This window comes from Gadus morhua, chromosome 2 (genome assembly GCF_902167405.1).
Source record: "Gadus morhua chromosome 2, gadMor3.0, whole genome shotgun sequence".
Lineage (NCBI taxonomy): Eukaryota > Metazoa > Chordata > Actinopteri > Gadiformes > Gadidae > Gadus > Gadus morhua.
Window position 1 is genome coordinate 17773248 of NC_044049.1, and position 19910 is coordinate 17793157.

Consider the following 19910-nt stretch of genomic DNA (forward strand, 5'->3'; position numbering starts at 1 on the left):
TCTGTCGGCCAATAAAGTCATTCGGTCCGAAGAATTTTATTGGTTGAAGTTTTCACTAAATATTATGAGAGTAAAATAATTGTTTGTTTTTACTCCTGGTGGGTCTGTCTTGCATATTAGAGTGTTATTACCTTATTAATACCAATTTAACCTTATCCAAAAAAAGTGTAAAAATGCAACAAAGGTAAGAGTCCCTTTAAAAGAGAGCTACATGTTACATCTGTAACAGTGCAACTAATGGAGCAGTTTTGCTTCTTCAGCAACACGATGACAGCATACAGGAGTAGTGTTGCATCGACACCAATACCCTGTTTCAGTCTGTTACCAGATGCCTTGACATGGCATCAGTAATCAAATACACAAGTCAAGTACGCTATCTGAAAGCCTCCAAAAATAAAAACACCAGGAGGAAACAGCAATATGAAACTAGTTTCTATTGTATCCATCCATCTACCTCTTTTTCCTCTTCTTGTTCTTTGTTTGTGGTGGGAGGTCATCCAGGGGAGTCATCTCTTTGTCTAGGGACCCAACTTTGGTGCTGGCTGAGGACTTGGACTTTCCTTCTTCAGGAGGCCTCATCCTGGGTGGAGATAATTGGCTTAAGTATTGCTAAGACTATAGGAAATTGGCTCATTTGCCAAGCCTTTAAAATAATCAAGTAAAAAATTGCACTTCGAATTGCTAACAGCAGTGCAAATGCGTGTTTACCGATATATCTATGGAATGGTTGTGGATTCCATTTTTTCTGCAATGATACAATTATATTTTCATATTTAAGAGACAGAAATTCCTTCTCATTACTGACCCCTTTGACCAATAAGTGAACTGCAGCCTCCACAAGCCTTTGCATTCAGAGCAGAGCCCCCCTGGTTTAAAACAATAGCAATCATACACAAGAAAATGTACAACTTCAGAAGAAATTGTATTGTGCCAAAAAAAAAAGTACCTGGTGTATTGGAAATGTACAGAAGAGTGACGTTGTGTTGTGCTGTGGTTTTATAGTGACTGTTATGCTGCTTTTTGGGTGTTCTCGATGGTTGCGAGGGGGTTATTCACAGTTGCTAGTGTTCTGGATGGTTGAGGTTCATTGATAGATCTATGATTTGTATTGAGTTACTTTGTCTGTTAATGTAAAAGCATAGATCATAGCTTATACGTTAAGATCCTTATACATTTAAAGCAATATTTAGTCAATGGGACAGTATCCTATACACCTCAATGTAGTATTGCAAAAACATACATTTTTCAGTTGATTTTTGACGACCGTAGCCTATGAATATATCAGTTTAACCAATCACATTTGAGGATCTTTTTCATGGTCACCGACGGTTACTGTACATGTTGTAGGACATGACGGAGGTAAAAGCCTATTCACGTTTCTAAACACTGTCCTCTTATTGCATCCAAAGGGGTCAACTGCATTCATAGACCTATACTTATCTCTATCTGTTATACATTTTGATCATTCATCTTGACAACAGCCGGTGCTACAAGCTCATGTTTACTTGCCCTGCAGCACATGAAAAAAGGTTGCTTTAATATGAGGGTGTGCAGTTAGCAACAGTTTGATTTCAGATACAAACTTTCTCAGAAGGGATTGTAGACTTGAGATTGTAGAATGCACATCATTTATCATAATCCCTCCCATCCGCAAACCACAGTATTTTACACTTGGAATAGAAAGTGAGTAAAAAAAACTTTTTTTGTATGGGTTCTAAACTTGTATTTATTTTATATGTAAAAAATATATTTTGGTGAAAGGAAGCAAGATAGTCCTCATTAGCTATATCAGGTGCGCCCAAGAGAGGGTTAAGCTTCCGAGACCCTTACAATAACGCCACAGTGTGTGTGGATTCATGGAGCTTAGTCTGGCAAGCGGTTATTGGGGAAGGCAGTGTCCGAGAGTGGGTTATTCTTCTCAGACACTCATAGTATAACGCCACGTGTGTGTGGATGTGTGGAGCTCATTCTGAGCAGAGGTTTATTTTGTCCACGTCAAAGTAAAGCTTCTCTGACACTTACTTACAATACAACTGTCTGCACATTTTAGATACAACATCACTTATTATAACGCTCATACACAAAGACGTACTAAAAAAGCATCACATAATTGCAATGGCGCTTAACCATTGGGATAAAAAGGCCCCCCGTATCCCAGAACTCTCTGCTCAACACATCTTTTTAATCATAGTTTTCGAATTCCAGCTGAATCAATGTATCTGTATATGTTTTCAAACTGTTTAAAGATAAGAAAGATGTTGAAAGTTATGTCCGGTCAAAGTATAAAACACCATTGCTTAAAGAATTTAGATGGTCACTGCAATATTTTTCAATAGGCTATGTCTAGGGGTCTAAATATTCGAGGAGCAGTGACATTTTATAGATTTTGATAGTTAACATTTTCTACACTATCAATTCTAGAACTTTTAAAGTTGAAATAATATAAAAGATGCAGGATTTGAGACAGTACATAAAATATTGGATAGTAATATAGTACAGTTGTAATTATTCTAGCATTAAGTTTGAAGCAGATGAATTTGAGTTGAGTGGGGAAGTTTCGGAAGAATAATTTAAAGTAAAGTATCGATAATACCCTAATGTATTTCTAATGTGTATAGGTAATAAAAATAATAAAAAAAGGTTTACAAACTAAAAGTAATTCAACAACAGTCATTCTAACCATTGTCTGCGCGTTTTTACAGGAAAAAACGTCCCGGTTCAAAGAGAATCGAAATCAGCTCAGGCTGCTCTACGGATGGCATAGGCAAGGTCTACTTTTTTTAGGTTAAATTACAACCTGTTAATTGGCACTTGAAAATGGTTAATGAATGTCGAAATTCTCAACGTAGTCCCTTTAATAACTTTTGGTGGTGGTGGTTCAATTCAATGTCATACATTTGTAATTCGTAAATCATAATCAAATTTGCATGATTAGGCTACACACGCACATGCACACACACACGCACACAAACACACACACACACACACACGCACACACGCACACACGCACACACACACACACACACACACACACACACACACACACACACACACACACACACACACACACACACACACAAACAAAAGTGGGTCCAACTCTCTTCTAGCTCCGCAGGAGAAGTTTATTCTACTTAATTCCAATATCACAATGGACGGTTAATCATACACTGGCAAAGGTTGCCCATTTCTCGTCCAACACGAATATCCATTCTCTATTAAAAGATATTTTAGTAACACTAGGCCGACATAACGCGATACATGTGGCAATTATAAATACAGAAAATAGGCCTACTCTCCGCATTGCACCAATAGCTCTAAAGAGACTCGTAAAAAAGGAAAACATGCTCACCTTTTATTTTGATCATTCTTGGTTCCCTAACGAGTTTGAACCGACTATGTTTAAATTAGTTTATGCCGACGTCCTTAAAAACTCAATACATTTAGCCTGAGTCTAGGACTACGTCTCTAATTTGCCTAAAGTTAGCCTTGTTCCGCCTCAAAATAGGATAAAAAACCAACTTACTGTTATTTCGTGCGTTGTGAACAAGTTTAATTCGAGCTATTTTGAACACCACCGAAACACCTGGTAGCCAAGGTAACGGACGCCAGTAAGGCTGCTGACATACGAGAATGTGGAAGACGAATTCCATACCGCCAAACAAACGTCAATCTTTGGTTACATTGGTGCAGCTATCTTGTTACGCTCTACTCTGGATTAGCTGCAACCAAATAGCACAACTGTTGGAAAAACAAGCGTCAGCCAGGGAGATCCCCATCCCTCAGCTTCCACATCTAAGCTATATTATTACAAGTGACTTTCCCACTGCTGTAAATCATGCACCGTGAATGGTTGCACATATTATAATGCTGTACTTCCCATGTGTGTGTTTCGCCGTTTAGCCGTCTGTATGCAGTCCGTCGAATAAATGTTATTGATGGATGTTTCGGATACTTGTTGTTATTTGGTTTAGATACAGACGAAAAAGCCCCGAGTTTCAGAGTCCTGTCTCTGGATGGAAAGAGAGTGCCCTCTGCTGGTTATCAAACAAAAACACGCAGACACACGCACAACGCTCACTTGCAAAACAGTCTTTTTACAGTAATGGAAATAGATTATTCAGATGTTACCATTTTTTATTGAACCATTAGAACCACTTATTATAACGTGTGTGTGTGTGTGTGTGTGTGTGTGTGTGTGTGTGTGTGTGTGTGTGTGTGTGTGTGTGTGTGTGTGTGTGTGTGTGTGTGTGTGTGTGTGTGTGTGTGTGTGTGTGTGTGTTCAAACATTTTTCTGTTTGAAGGTTGTAGGCGGGACTTCCTTTAGGTCACCCAATAGACATGGAGGACACTGGATGTGAATTGAAAGGGCACCAGGGCGGGTAAAAAAATATATACCCTTGTTATACTGACCAATAATATCATTCGGTTCTACCCTAACATAAACTATTGGCAGTCGAAAGGGACGTAGCTCAACTAAACCACATTTGATAGGTTAGTATGAGAACCGCCTGGTGGACGTGCCGATTTTTGTTGAGTGACGTTTATGTTCAACCAATGGATGCACAGGACGTAGAAGCTTAGCTTATAAATGGCAAGGTGACAGTGTGTCTTATCCTACATTCATTGACTGCCACTGCGCAACTTAACAGCAATTACCGGACCCTCCTAGAAATCGAACAAATCGGTAAACTCAACTTCTTTAGACCATCTTCTTGTTTTAATGTGTAACTTTATAGCTCCGAGTGTAACTCCTTATTGGTGATACGTTGACATTATTTCGGTCTTTCGTAGCTGTCATTGCTAACCTGTACTAGCTCGCCTGATCGGCCATTCAATGATTTCATCCCTCAGAAGGACTGTCTAATTTGTATGCGATCTTAACATTATTGTGTACGTACTCACGAAACTAACCGCCATAATGGACATTGATAACCTTGCAGGCTTTGATGTTGTCCATGCATGGTGTGGGCCGGAAGGCTACTTGATCAAGACGGTACAGCGCGAACAAGCCTAAATGACACTTGGATGTAAAATGTCTGACTCGCTCATTTCTGGGCCTAACGTTAATATTACCAAACCTCGCCGCAGCAAGGACTTCAGTGTTGGACTTTCAAACAATCTTGTCTCTTAAGTTAAGGTTTATTCTTAAATTACCATTGTTTTCAACCTTGATCAGGACCGTCTGTTCATCTGTGGTCTTTTTTGACCTTCAAGGCTAGGTGTAGTTAGCTTAGCATTGTAGCTTAACTGGATATCGTACCTAGTCTTGGAGGACACTGCTATCTGGTCAGTAACGTGAGCTAACGGGCTTTTGGAAAACATTCTTCATGCATGTGCAAAAGGGTTAGCGAGCTTCATACAATCTACGATCAAATGTTACTCGATATATCATAAACGTCCTACTGCACAAATAGGCTTTAGCTGTAGTTGGTGTCAAGAGTTGGTGCACTACTTTCATTCAACCACGAATCGTATTTTACACTACGCTGAATGTAGAAGCGATTCAATGGTTACCCTTTCCTCCAAGTGGATTAGATTAAATGTCCAGCCTAGTTGGTGAACTTTGTTGATCCTGCGTCGCTTTTCTAATCATGGCTCTACGAATTGGTATCCTTCTCTATAGATTAATCAACTACCTTGAACCTCGGACATAGTGTTGCCCCCTTGGCGGCACTCAATCGTATTATTAGTTATTGCTCAGTTGCATAGTGTATTGGAGAACCGGACCATGCTGCTTTTAGGAACCTGGTGGAAGTTTTTTATTTACCATTTTATTTTTTGTTCCTTCACATAATTACTAAACTAATGGTAATTATTCTGATATTTAAACTACTTCTCGATTGTTTTTATCGGAACAATTTGTCCTATCGCTGTTGCACCTGGCAACGCCCACTGCCTCAACAAATCAGATGGTCTTGAATGATTTCAATGCAGCCACCTGTTAGTTTCCACAAATAACTGGTCACGTGAAACTACAGTTAACAGCCCATGCCCATCAAAAGGTGGCTTGGGGATGAATACAAAGCCTTAACATGTTCACTTTGTCCCTCAGGTTCCAGCCATGTACGCCTGCGCCAAGTTTGTCACCTCCTCTGCTGTGGTATGTAGAATGTTTAAACTCAATGTACATTTTGTATCTTTTCTCAAATGTAAAAACATGCATTCAGACAAAATATGAGGAAGGTCAACTGACTTTTGCAGTGTTGTGAAACATTTATAGATGCTGTACGATTTGTTATAATGCATTACAAGGGAGAATTTCTTAATTTTTTTCGATAAGCCTTTCTCTATAATTGTGTTCCTCTTTTACCTGACAGTTTATCTTTGTTTTTTAGCTGCGTGGAGGGTCCAGGGTCCTCGCACGGCCTGTCTCTGTCTCCATCTTTAACCGACCTGAAGCTTCAGTGGAGCAGCAGGTGACTTTCATATTAATAATGTTTGCCCTCTAGACTACAACAGAGCAATGATTCTCAAAGCGAGAGTTGTGAGATTATGATTTGAAATGTTCTTTATCTCATTAAAGTCGTCAGAGATGGTTTATAACGATGCCAACGTTAATGCGTTAAACGTGCATGTATTGTCTGACCTTCTATATAATAATTTATGCAATTTGATCACCCTTACTTAAATAAGACAGAAGTAAAACCCGACTTAAAAAAACAACCTGACGGAACTCGGCTCGAACTCGGGTACCAGTCTTTGCGTATTAGCATAATCTTGACCGAGGGACACCGGCATGTGTGGAGATCTGTGTGGGCAGTGATTAACTGCGGCGTTTGAGAGGGTTGACATCCTCAGTATAACACTCATGGTGTTTGGGGCATTTTGTATAACGTTGCTCTTACACAATGACGGTACAAAAAAAATAGCATGAAGTTGCTGTGGCCCTTCTTTCCTTGAACACTTCCTTTTACTTAAAATAGGTAGGTATAGAGGGTCGCAAGTGTTGGCCATCATTTAAGGGGTCTCAAACCAAATGGTTTGACAACCACTGCTAGAGACTATTTTTAAGCAGGAACTCATAGGCATGAAGGCCTTGCGAAATGCCATAATCTCCTGTTTTCATCCATACCAAGGCAGTTATGTTGCATGTAGAACACATGCTAAAGGTTGTTTAGGATTAGAGAAAGGGTACCTGCCCTGAACGTGATGCAGGCTTTTAGTGGTGATTGTGTATTGGAATTATGGCAAAAATGATATCCACTTTAGTTTTTTGATGGAATTGCTTATTCTTGAGTTTGTTTCCAATGAGATGACTTTCAAAGCCCTTCTATTCTGTAGGATGATTCATGCAAGGTAGCCAACCATATAAGATGTATCTCGTAGAATCGTGAGCGCCGCATAAAGACTGAACAGCCAGAAAAGATGGACTTCTCATATAATTATACAAGAGCAGTGGCAGCTCTTTTAGGAGCACTAATTAGGGGTGTGAAACTCCCTTCCTCGTAATGAATGTGAATTTTTTTTCTTTTTTAATGAACAGCTATGACTTTCATTTAAGTGTTTTAATAATTCAAGGATGTAACATCATGTAGGATTAATACATGAAGATCAGTGGTTTTTGGATCCAATAATCGTCCTGAGTCAGATACTGTTATAGCAGAGCTTAATGTAGCATGACTTTCAAATTATGAGAGCAGGCATACTTCCAATCATTACAAAGCTTATGGGCGGATTGTGCAAACCTTTGAAATTGTGGAAATACTAGTCCCTCACTGAAGAGTGAAATCATCACAATAGTAAAGACGTTTGCCACCTGTTCAATTCGTATTTAGTTAATAAGTTATTGTAGGCCTAGATGGAGCTCTTTGCCATCTTTTACTTAGCAGGCAGTTGCGCTTGGTGACACGGTGGTTAATATATCTCAATCAAAAATATGTTGCGGGCAGATCCCTACTACCAGCACCATCTGGTCCCAATCATAGGATGTATCAGCCCTGTCTGGCCTCTAAAGAATCCAACAGTGCTAGGCAGTAGGGTTGTGACGGTACACAAAGGTCACCGTTTGGTACTTGCCTCTGTTTTGAATTTGAAATAATTATACATTACTTGTATATTATTAACCACTTAGTTGAATTAGTAAACTAAAATGACAATAAAACATGCATGTATTGATTAATTAAACAATCCTCTTCAATGTAAAGGCACCGTAACTTGTAAGCTATGACGATAGCTTTACATTTATAAACTTGATGCATTTCGTTAATCTATTAAAGAACCTCCTCACTTGGCTACTAAATGTCGTAGACTACAACATCCCTTTGGAGGAACCTTACACAGCACAACACATACCGTACAAAGACAGTCCGGTATGAATTTACTATCTGCGGTATACCGTACATCGATACAACGCCACCACCAATATAAGGAGACCTCCTAAATAATGCAGTGCCTGCTCGGACCCCAATTTTGCAGCATGACGTAAAAAGACCCAGGACATGATGCAGCTATTTTTTTCTGTTCTGTCAATGTGAGGCGCTTGTTTTAACTCCATTCTTTCTTCCAGTCCCTGTTGCCAGTCAGCCGGTCGGCCATTCTGTCCCGCTCCATCCAGACGAGCGCAGTCTCCCGGGACATCGACACAGCGGCCAAGTTCATTGGTGCTGGAGCTGCCACAGTTGGTGTGGCTGGGTCAGGAGCAGGAATCGGGACAGTTTTTGGCAGCCTCATCATCGGCTATGCAAGGTAAAGACATAACATCAGTATGTTGTCTTTTTTTGTTTTTCTTGGCACGGTGGTGGTTCTAATGATGGTTTGACTTGGTGTTTTTGTTTTATCTCAAAGGAACCCTTCCCTAAAGCAGCAGCTCTTCTCCTATGCCATCCTGGGATTCGCTCTCTCTGAGGCCATGGGCTTGTTCTGTCTGATGGTGGCATTCCTCATCCTGTTCGCCATGTAAACCTGGCATTATACCTCACCACCTACATCGTCCTTCCCCCTTCCTTCCTAGGGCGGGAGGGGGAATGGTTTTTGAAATCTCTAACTGAAGGAGCTGATGGGTCATTCCAATCAACAAAACAAATATTCTGAAATGGAATTTAATAAAAAAAAAACACCTGTGGTTAAGAGCGTTCAGTCCTACCCCTTAATGTTCCTACGCTTTATTTTTGTTCAAAAGTTTTATGCGAGTCCACCTTTCGGTTGACATTAAATCTGTCCGAAATAAATGGTTGGGATAACTTAAATCTGTTGTTGTGGTTTCTTCCATGCTGAATGTAATGCAGCATTTGTATTACACAGAACTGCAGCCAGCCTGATTCAGTGTTCAATTAATATTCTTGTTGAATTATAAACTTAACATTGGGCTGTGGTAACAGTCCAATCTACTTGACCACTTCTGTCAACTTATAACCATAATGTGGTTTTTTTTCAAGCAAAGTTTAAATCTGATCATGTCTCTTGAGTATATCTAAATCAAGATTTTGGTAAACTATTTGGCATTAAGAACTGACTCAAAATAAATGTTAATCGCCATATAGGATTCTTGTCCATTTACTCCATGTCTTCATAGAATCTTTATTTTGCTTGTTTATAAAGAATTCATTGAGCACACAAGTTAATGTTTGCAAGGCAGGTGGGTGATATGGCCTTTTTTATATTAGGAGCTGTACACGACTATATACTATCAATTACAATAAATATCCAATATTTTTCAAATGGTAAGTTGGGTTATTACAAATTGTGTTTCTCTTGACACGGTGAAATTAGACTCGGTTTATTTTTATTAACCCTGGTATAGCACTAAATTACCACATGGAGGCAGTCTGTATATATTTTAAGACTCAAGCAGGAAGTGCTGGTGGGAAAAGAGCCCTGCACAATAACTAATCAGAGTTCCTAAAGTTGCGATTACCATTTTGTGTCGAGTGGATCTGTCAAAGATTGACCAATCTAAATCACGCTTTAATGGGAGGTGATTTGTAAGCTACAGCGCGGTGGACCATTGTTTGTGCGTACAAATACATACTTTTTGGTCGGTACGGGAATACTAGGATGATATAGTAGCTAAACTAGCCATAATGTCCTGGACAGAAATGCCCTGTGTTTTGCTTTTGGTATCGCCGTTCTCTTATCGTCCCCTAATATTGTGATTCCGCCTAAGAACAAAACAAATTTACACGAAGCTGTCAATGCCGGATGCATTTTGCTTTGTAAATTAGCCAACGTTTTCAGACGGTGCGTTTTTGGTAGCTCGCTAGCTTAACGATGGCAGACAGCATTGGGGACGAGTCGGACGTTGATGCCCTTGGTCTGATACCATCTCTTGCCAGCTCTTTTCCTGTGGGACACTCGACAAATGGCGCAACAAACTCAAGCCCCAGCTTGTCTTACCCTCCCCACACTGTTGCAACGCAGAGTGGCATCGCCGCAGTCAATGCAACTCCTGGCACGTTTGGAAACCCAAACCCCGGATCCCACCTTGTCGCCCTGTCTCCCAACGCTCACGCTACATCACCTCTCCACGGCGTTGGGCTGGGGCTCGGTAGCGTTGCTGGGGTTGCTGGAGCTGGCCTCCTGACCCAAATGCATGCAACCTCTTGGGACCCGACCCTAAGTACCGACTGGGACAACGAAAAGGCGTCAGTGCAGTGCATTCTGAGAATCAAGAGGTAAACAATACGTTATAATCGAATAATAATAGTCTTCAGAACAAGCCGAGAAGCGAAAGTAACGTTTAAAGTGTTAAACTCGCCCATCTTGTAACTATGCCCTTCTTATTTCAACGTAATTAAGAGTGGGGTTTGACTGTTCGTTTACTTGTCATATCTCTCTCTCTCTTTCTCTTTCTCCTTCTCCTTCTCTTTCTCTTTCTCTCTCTCTCTCCTCAGGGATATCATGTCAATCTATAAGGAACCCCCTCCGGGAATGTTTGTTGTTCCTGATCCTCAAGATATGACTAAGGTATTGTTACATCGACTGTAAACGAATTCCCAACACAGATACTCATGACGTTTATCTCTATTCTAAGAATATTAGTTACTAGATGCTTTTATCCAAATCCTTTCGTTGATGCATGTCGTTAATGCGCAGGTCGGACTGTTTTTTTGCGCAGGTCGGACTTGCATCTTGGTCATGGATGCCTATAGGCAGGCATTGGATATGGCACCCATATCCCTTTTTTGAGTCAAATGCCCTAGCCTGTGCACTGTCTTGCATTCCTTATTTTTCAACGTTTCTTGAATTATCAAATGCTTCACAATGTTCCAACCAGATCCACGCTCTGATCACCGGGCCGTTTGACACACCATATGAAGGCGGCTTCTTCCTCTTCCTGTTTCGATGCCCTCCCGACTACCCCATCCATCCACCTCGAGTCAAGCTCATCACCACCGGCCACAACACGGTCCGGTTCAACCCCAACTTCTACCGAAATGGCAAAGTCTGTCTCAGTATCCTGGGGTAAGTTAGAAAATGCATACATTTTTGCCTCTTGATAGTGTTCAATCTTATCAGTTGCAGAAATGGAGCAGTTTCTACATAAACCTCTGGTCACATATTGCATGAAGTTTGGCTAAATATTGAATAAGAGCATTATTCAGACTTATGCAGACTATCTTTCTTCTTGTTACTTAATGGGATTTTAGTGAGTGTGGAATTATGTTCAGTCAATCCATTTTAAATGTCAAATGATTTGGGCTATATTTCAACTGCAGTCCATCATAGCAAACACTTAAATTGAATTGTATTTACAAAACCATGAAGTGCAACGTTATTAACCTCGCAATAGGCTTCCTCTGCCTGTTTTAATAAACTTGGATGGAGATGTTTTGATTCATTTATGTTAACTTATGACGGACAACAATAGTTGCAGCAAAAAGATCATTGGGCTAAAATAGCATGGTAGCACAAAGCAGAAATAAAGCTTTGGGTTGAATAAAGAGACTTCACATTATTAATGAGTACAAAAAAAACCCGCTCATGACTGTGTTGTGGTCCGTTTATCCGAAACATTACCAATGCGTGTTCCTTGTGTGTTGTATCCAAACAGGACATGGACAGGCCCCGCTTGGAGCCCAGCCCAGAGTATTTCGTCCGTCCTCATCTCCATTCAGTCTCTGATGACGGAGAACCCCTACCACAACGAGCCTGGCTTTGAACAGGTATGGCTGGGTTCACAACCATCACACATATCATGTTTCTGGGATTCTTAACATGGAAAGCTCCGGTTGTGGCCGCTAACATTGATCTTTACATGGACATTGGTAAATAAGGTTTCCCATTGTTCACATTGTTGTTGAAATTCTGCGGCACTCCTGGGTTTGTCATTTACTTAAACTCCCTCCTCCTTGCGGTCATTGGTCCGTCCCCTATTTTGGTTATCCAAAGTGGTTCAAACACGCTGTAGGGGACCGAAAGGGGGCCGTTCTTCGGCAAGAAACTGAGAATTGAACTCGTGGGATGAGGATGGTCTTTTTCTGCTCATGGCGGATATGAGCAAATAGTGCATCTATTTAGCCGGGTAGCCTCTGTTATTGCAAGTCTTATGCATGAATAAACTCATTGTCTTTTTTTTATGTCTGGTTGCACCCTGTGTGTCGGTCTCTGTCTGTCTCAGGAACGACACCCAGGAGACCGTAAGAACTACAACGACTGTATCCGACATGAGAACATGAGGGTGGCCGTCTGTGATATGCTAGATGGAAAAATACCTTGTCCAGAAGCTCTGTGGTGAGACCTGAAACATTTATGCTATCACTCCCTTTGCCTATTGTTTTTCTTTTGTGGTTTTCCTCTTCTTCGCATTAATTTTCTCCTTGCCCAAGTAATTCGTTTTTTAATTATGTTATATAATTACATACATAACAAACCTCTTTGCAATGATATAAATGCACTCAATGTCCACTGGCACATTTGAAGACACAGCCCATTTCTACTTGACTATCGTGCAAACCCTATTTCTAGATTTGTAGCAAGGATAAACAACAAGGCCATCTAACATGCTGAGAACATGATGCTCCACAAAAAGTGTTTTTTTTGGCTCAGAGAGCATCAAGTCTTTTTTGAGTCCACGTTTTTTTTCGCTCACTGGATCACTGGTTATAATTGGCCATCTTAGATGTCCAAGTGTTGACTTCTGTGGAAATTGCCCATGCGATATTCAGTGATACCTGTACGTTTATGTGAATTTCATCTTTAGGGGTGTGATGGAGAAGTCTTTCCTGGAGTACTATGACTTCTATGAAGGAGTCTGCAAGGAGAGACTCCACCTACAGGGGCAAAACATGCAGGTCAGAAACACCAGTACTGCTCCGGTTATGTGAAAAAGATATTTTTTAAGAGATATGGACAATAATATTATCTTCTTTCAAACAATATATTGAGATGAAATGATGTAATGGAACAAAAAACAGATACTAAGTGGATATCATTTATTTAACAAAAATGCACATTTCTGCTGAGGAAAAAGTTAAAGGACACCCTATCCCTTAGTAGCTGCAATTGCTCCATTTGGCTGAAATGACCTTAATTAGATGTTTCCTGTACTGGTCTACAAGTCTGACATTGGTTGGGAGAAAGATTATCCCACTCCTCCATGCAGAATTCTTGCAGATGTGTGATGTTTGAGGGGGCGTTCGCACAACCTTGGGGGGGCGCTGGGAACGTGAATGAACTTTCATTTATTGGTTTCTTACCCCTCTACCGTCTCAGCTACTTTTTACTGTCTATGTGCAGTGTAACCGTGGTCATACAGCGCGGTTCGGTCCTGCATACGCCCGGACTCCCGTTACATCAGCTATCGTCATGATCTCTATCGCTGATAAACATAACCCATGTTCGCGGGTTCACAATTCAATAACCAACACAACACAATCAAACATGGGCGATAGCAAAAAAAACAACAAATTTGTTTCATAGCCGTTTTCCTCCTTCTTCTTGCTGTTGTTAAGTTCCAGCTGCTCTGAGCGTAGTCTCCACGAAAAGACTGTTGCATTTCAAATGCAAAATATATAGTCCTAATTAGGCCTCTGCGCGCGGTGCCCGTGGTTCCAGGGCTGCAGTGCCCGCGTTGCCCGGGCTGCTGTCAAAGTGCCCACAGTTCCAGGGCCATTCATTCATTCACGGGGCACGGCGGGAGTCGCGGGAGTGCCGTGGCCACGGCCGTGCCCAAGGTCACGGTGCCCGGGCCACGGAGTGCCGCGGCCGGGGGCACGGGAGACGTGGCAGCCAGGAGTCGCGAGAGTGGCGGGAGTGGCCGCGTCACGGTGAATGAATGTTCTCGCTCGCTCGACGCTCTGGAAGTTTAGTTGGATTTATTACAGTGATGGCCAGTGCTGTTGGCCAATCAGAGGTGAGACATTTGCATGTCATGAATATTTATTCATATTTTTTCCACCAAAACCGACTCAGAGGGCATTCATTGCTATTAGTGACTACCGCAAAATCAATGAAAACGATGCAATGACACCTTGAGCAATATAACACGAGTGTGAGTGGGGTTGTTAATTTATTTAATTGTTTTTACTGGAAGGGGGGGTGGGGGCGCCAGAGGATCAGGTTAAGGTCAGGGGGGCGTTTGCTCAAAAAAGGTTGAGAACCACTGCTCTATATAGTGCTGCTGCCCGACCCGTCTCCCTGGCAAATATATATCACTAGACACCCAGGACTCCTACCGGTGATCGGCTCTTTAGTTCCCCGGGTCAAATTGCAGCAATTTGAAGCGTCAATATCTACCAATATCTTTCACAATTAGAAACTTGATGTTGGAACAAACCTATTTCAGGATTACCCACAATGCAATGGCGAAGACTTTATTTTGGACTACTTTTAATTATATAGCCTGCTTCAAAACACATATCAACATAATAAGAAACCTTTTCATAAGAGGTCGGAAAAAAGTTGAGTGTTCTATTTTTGACGTACTTAATACCTTCGGTATTTCTAAATACCTTGGTATACTGTAATACCGCCCAAGCCTTCATATCAGTCCACAGCATCTCAACTGGATTAATATCCTGGCTTTGACATGGCCATTCCAGAACTCTCAACTTCTTCCTTTCAGCCATTTTCTCGTGGATTTACTGATGTTTTGGATCATTGTCATGTTGCATGGTCAATTTTCTGACATATCGTCTCACATTTTCTTCAAGCACCCTCTGTTACAATAAAAAATTTCTGGTGGATTCTATGATGGTGAGCTGGCCAGAAACTGCTGCAGCAAATCAGCCCCAATGACATGACATTTCCACCCACATGCTTCAGTTGGTATGAGGTTCTTGTTCTCGGGCAAAATTTAGTTTTGCATTGATGACGGCAAGGGTTTCTTCCTAGCACACCTTCTATGCAAATCAGACTTGTGTAGTCTCTTTCTAAAAATAGCCTCTACTACCTTCTTCCTAAAGCCCCCAGAGCTCTTTTGATCCACCATAGTGATACCACTCCCTTCAACATTCAAGAGCAAACCTAACTAAATGACTCGGTTTAAATAAGATGGGCTCCTCTAAATCCTCTCTATCGTTGTTCTCATCATTTGCACCTGATGTGGTGCACTTCGTTCTAATTGTAGGCATTTTAAGCAGTAATAAAAGTGTGGGTATCATAACAACCACACTTTAATTTTTTTTTTCTTGGGTCGTTTTCCTCCCAAGAAAATTGCATATCTATTAATTATGTCTTCCAAAGATATTTTTTTTTATTTCTTTCAGTCTTTTTTCATTAGGTTATTACATCCATCTCTTAATAATGCTAAAATGAAGATAATATGTCTATATCTTTTAATATGTGGAAAAAGACAAAGGTTTTCATGGGGTGTCTTTTTCACCTTTTCACATTACATGTATTTACAATACGTTTATACAATAACGTTTTCCTGGTAAAACATGAGTACCGATGTGTTTTTCGGTACCGGTACACCGAACAACCATAGTCTGTGGTCATATCCCGTCGACCTGTGTAATCCCCTCCCAAAGGACCCGTTCGGAGAGAAGCGCGGGAGGTTCGACTACCAGGGCCTGCTCACTCGCCTCGGCGCCACACACCTCAGGATCCGCGAGAAGACCCCTGCGGAGGATGAGCACAACGGGGACTCAGACTCAAACAGCAGCTCCTCCGAGACGGACCCCGACAGCCAGGGCAGCTCTCAGCCTTGACCGACCAGGTGACCACCTTATTCTACTAGAAATAGTCAACAAAAAAACTTTGATTGTATGCTGTATGACGTAAAGTTTTGCTTGTGTTGATTTTTTTTTATTCTTGTTGTTTTTGTACAGTGGAAAACAAAATGTCCGCCAACGTTTTCGGGTACATCAAAGAACGGGAGCCATGGAAATGCAAGATCAGCTAAGCACACCATCCGCGTGATGTGATGGCGCAAAGAGCATGGTCTGTTAGAGATTGACTATTTGTGGAAAATGGTATCAGCTGCTAGCTAATTGCTGTTAAATTCTATGTTCATCTGGTAAGTTGTAATTCTCTACCAGTAACGTTGACGGGTACCCTCTCCCCTTTCGATTTTGCAGGTACACTATTGTATTCTGGAATAAAACTCTGTTCAAAAGGTGCAGGGTTGTTCAATGATATCTCTAGTAGGCTTGGTTGGTATTAGGTATACCAGGGTATTTAGAAGAACTACGATCTTAAATACCGTTAAAGAAATTCAAACCCTTCTTTTTTCCGACATCTTATGAATATATTTTTTATTGAGTTGTGTATTTTGGCAACATGGATATATAATGAAATAGTTAAAAAATAAAGTCTTTGCAGTTGCGTAATTCCTCGCATTTCACACGTTTTTCAATAATGACCTTCCCACCTGGAACGTCCTGACATCAAAACTAAAAGATACATTTATAGCTGTGGTGTTGTATTAAAACAATCACACATCTCAAGTTTGAAAGTATATCATTTTTAAGTTGAAAGATATTGGATATTCAACAGATGTTGACGCTCCGAATTACAGGGATCCGGATCGGGGATCTAAAGAGGCGATCACCGGTAGCAGTCCTTTGTTTCTAGCGCTATATATTTGCCCAGGAGATTGGGCGGGCAGCAGCGCTACTCTTTAGAGCCATCATTTGGTCAATATTCTACACAGGAGGCGAGTTGCAAAGTACCCTGCCCTAAACGATAGCCTAACTAAAATAACCCAGCTACGTCTCACTGTTTTAGAAGTCTCTCCCACTGCTCAGCGAAAAAAAGGTTAAAAAAACTTGCCGGTGGTGCTCCGTTGTGGGTGTAAAGCACATGGACTGTATATAATACAGGTTAAACTTACTCTCCATATGTGTACATCGGTGGAATCCATCGCTCACTTTTAAAAGAAAGATGAGTGCACTAGTAGGTCCTCCTTGTTGAGATTTGAACCGAATCTATGCAAGAAGGGCTCATACGTCCTATCTATTCATTATTCAATAGGCCATACGTATATTAAACAGAGCAGGACTTGTCGAAGTTGACAAGTTTCATATTAGACACACAGCATTGTAGCTAGACAATGTCATACTTGCTACAATGACTTCTATCACCAGCAGCTCATCTTTAGTTTTTTTATTCTATTTATTTTTAAACAAATAACATATACCGTGTGCCCCGTTGAAATTACAGGTAGTTGGGGAAAAATAGATGCCTCCCAAGCCTAATTACTTGCTACAGTGATTGTTCCCCAATCAATAGTTTTCTTTACTTGGCCCATTCAGCAAAAGATTGGACCTAATAGGTTACGGTAATACCGTGTTCTTTCCTTTTCTTTTTTTCTCCCAAAACCTGAACACTTGTGATTGTGTAATATAATCTGTATTCTTGTTGTTAAAAGGCCCGTGTGCAGGTTTAATATGTCCTATGCAGTGATGAGGGACAGTGGGAAACTGTGGCAGGAGGTTGACGGCTATAATATCATCAGGGAAGAGGCATTTGCGTAATGCAGAGAATGTAGAAACTATTGTTCTTGGCCTTCCCAAACAAGACTTCCGCCTCCTCTGTTGAGTGTTCAGCCCTGGTCTGGAATAATGCCGCCCTACCTACATTGTTTGACATATCTGGCACGTTCAATTCTAACTCGCGGGCCGGGCTCAAAAGAAAAACTGTTGGTGTATCGAAATACTTTAACCTGCGTCATATTGAAAATGTCCCAATGTGAATGATTACAGTTTTTCTCAGTCGCTTTGGTACATTTCTCAGATCAGAATTGAAATTTGCAGAACAGTAAGTGCATTTCTCAAAACAATTCGTACAATTAGCAAAACACCATGGATTTCATGCAAAAGCAAGTCTCAAAAGTAAATATCTGTGTCAATAAACATGTCAGTGCCATCAAAATGACAAGTCCTTGTGTTATTCTGTATGGATAAGACAGTCATATCGCTTAGTCATGTTGTCAATATAACAGTGTACTCTGGAGGGATGTTCTGATGTAAACCATGGCTAAAGTTTTGAAGACAATTATTGTCAATTGTAAGTTACACCTTATGTGGGAGATTGATTTCAAGAGACTGGACAAGATTCACATTTACGCTTTCAATTTACCAATTCAGGACAGATATAGAAAAAAAGTCTAATGGAAATGTATAGAAATATGCTTGACATATTATGACAACTTGTTCAACCATTTTGCATGTAAAGACTGAGACTATTTAATAGAGACCCATTACAATACATTTTGATCAAAATGACATAAGCAATTGATAATGTAGAAAAGAGCAGAGAATTGTACATAATCATTTGCATGAATGTACCAAAGCATTTGCAACTTGTTCAAAGAAATGAGAAACTGCTTTTTTGATGTGCACAAATGACACAATGATGTGAAGATTGAACAGGTCGTTTTGAGAATTTCAATTCGGATCTGAGAAATGTACCAAAGCGACTGAGAAAAACGGTATTATCTTTGAGACATGGGTTTAAAAAATAATGATACAATAAAATGACGGACTGAAGCACCACCTAGTGGTCACCTAGCTTGAAAATGACAACCATGCTTGTTGGAAAGATGACCTCTGCTGCCCTATACTGCAGCCCAGCCAGCACCAAAGAGGGATATTGTTGCCACAAAATAAAAAATCAATAACTCTTGGAAGCTCCCTCCTACGCTTGTTCTACTTGTTTTTACCTAAATAAATCACTCAGTAGAATGGCTGGTCAATTATGCTGTCTTCCTGCCATTTTCTGTTGAGTGTGACTTCAGAACAGATGAACTATGGATAAGTGATTGGATTTGTGTTCATATTCTTTTAGAAAAAATTGGCTTGTAGGGAATAAAATGTTATGGATTAGCTTCAGATATATTTTCTAAAGCTGAAAATATTCAAATTACACTCAATGAAACTAGTCAATAATGATAATATATATCTGATTGCCTTGGGTTGCTGATGTTATCAACTACAACTGTGCCCCAACTACAGCTGTGTAAGAAATTAAAACATTTGTCTCAACCACAGCAACCTGGGCATGGGGCTTTAGTGCGCTTCATAACTATATATATATATATATATATATATATATATATATATATACTGTATATATATTTGTCTTTAGAGATAGTATATCTTCGTTCCAAAATCAATTGGTGAGATTCTGGGAAGAGTTGGGTCTTCAGATGTTTTCAAAGATGAGGAGGAATTCTGCAGAACCGATGGAGCTGGTCAGTATTATTTGCTTGAGCGATAATTCATGGCCATAAGTTGACCTGATCCCAAATGTGGACTTTCTCTTCTGATGGATCTATCGGCGTCTGCCCCATGTAAACTTTTCTTTGTTTTCTTATTCCAAGCTGATGCATTTGCATTTTTGTAGTGGTGCAGCCGGCTCTTTGCCTCCTCATCCTCATGTGTGGGGGATCAGATTTTTTGGTACTTGGGGTTATACACTCATCTGATGTCCAATGGAAACATGGCTACATGCAACCATCAATTGGCCAAGTCCTTCTATGAAGAATTATATAGAGAATAGACATAACAAAGATGGAATGTTAAGGATGG

The 19910-nt window shown here is 40.5% G+C and overlaps 3 protein-coding genes across 9 annotated transcripts in view; 2 read left to right on the forward strand and 1 right to left on the reverse strand.

The window, feature by feature from the left end:
* ttll6 (tubulin tyrosine ligase-like family, member 6) overlaps window positions 1-4000 on the reverse strand; it is a 39251-nt gene extending 35251 nt beyond the window's left edge. For 2 of the 5 annotated variants that reach the window (XM_030347484.1, XM_030347458.1), the window contains exons 1-2: window positions 3350-4000; window positions 455-580 (exon numbers count right to left, since the gene is read on the reverse strand). In XM_030347484.1, the coding sequence (XP_030203344.1) occupies window positions 455-579 (125 nt within the window). In that variant the 5' untranslated portion in view covers window position 580; window positions 3350-4000. Of the gene's footprint in view, window positions 1-454; window positions 3012-3349 lie in introns of those variants that run through there. The other 3 variants (XM_030347475.1, XM_030347467.1, XM_030347493.1) reach the window with 3 other exon arrangements.
* A 327-nt stretch (window positions 4001-4327) lies between these two features.
* Window positions 4328-9185, forward strand: atp5mc1 (ATP synthase membrane subunit c locus 1). Of its 3 annotated transcripts, none has more exons than XM_030379981.1 (5): window positions 4328-4491; window positions 6053-6100; window positions 6336-6416; window positions 8507-8685; window positions 8785-9185. In XM_030379981.1, the coding sequence occupies exons 2-5, from the start codon at window positions 6062-6064 to the stop codon at window positions 8897-8899; spliced, it is 414 nt and encodes a 137-aa protein (XP_030235841.1). In that variant the 5' UTR covers window positions 4328-4491; window positions 6053-6061; the 3' UTR covers window positions 8900-9185. The 3 variants fall into 3 exon arrangements, with proteins under 3 accessions (XP_030235841.1, XP_030235836.1, XP_030235827.1); XM_030379976.1 differs by having other exon boundaries at window positions 4389-4684; XM_030379967.1 differs by lacking the exon at window positions 4328-4491 and adding an exon at window positions 4904-4993.
* A 590-nt stretch (window positions 9186-9775) lies between these two features.
* Window positions 9776-16822, forward strand: ube2z (ubiquitin-conjugating enzyme E2Z). The gene is made up of 8 exons (XM_030379955.1): window positions 9776-10610; window positions 10830-10902; window positions 11213-11400; window positions 11990-12101; window positions 12557-12669; window positions 13139-13229; window positions 15909-16096; window positions 16209-16822. The coding sequence occupies exons 1-7, from the start codon at window positions 10207-10209 to the stop codon at window positions 16086-16088; spliced, it is 1161 nt and encodes a 386-aa protein (XP_030235815.1). The 5' UTR covers window positions 9776-10206; the 3' UTR covers window positions 16089-16096; window positions 16209-16822.
* Window positions 16823-19910: the final 3088 nt, after the last annotated feature.

What these genes read in the sequence shown, in the direction of transcription:
- ube2z (XM_030379955.1), top strand. Translation starts at nt 10,207, where the DNA reads ATGGCAGACAGCATTGGGGACGAGTCGGACGTTGATGCCCTTGGTCTG. An exon ending in ATCCTCAAGATATGACTAAG is followed by an intron (nt 10,903 to 11,212) that starts GTATTGTTACAT and finishes TGTTCCAACCAG; the next exon opens with ATCCACGCTCTGATCACCGG. An exon ending in GTCTGTCTCAGTATCCTGGG is followed by an intron (nt 11,401 to 11,989) that starts GTAAGTTAGAAA and finishes GTATCCAAACAG; the next exon opens with GACATGGACAGGCCCCGCTT.
- atp5mc1 (XM_030379967.1), top strand. Translation starts at nt 4,919, where the DNA reads ATGGACATTGATAACCTTGCAGGCTTTGATGTTGTCCATGCATGGTGT. An exon ending in AAGCTTCAGTGGAGCAGCAG is followed by an intron (nt 6,417 to 8,506) that starts GTGACTTTCATA and finishes TCTTTCTTCCAG; the next exon opens with TCCCTGTTGCCAGTCAGCCG. An exon ending in CTCATCATCGGCTATGCAAG is followed by an intron (nt 8,686 to 8,784) that starts GTAAAGACATAA and finishes TTTATCTCAAAG; the next exon opens with GAACCCTTCCCTAAAGCAGC.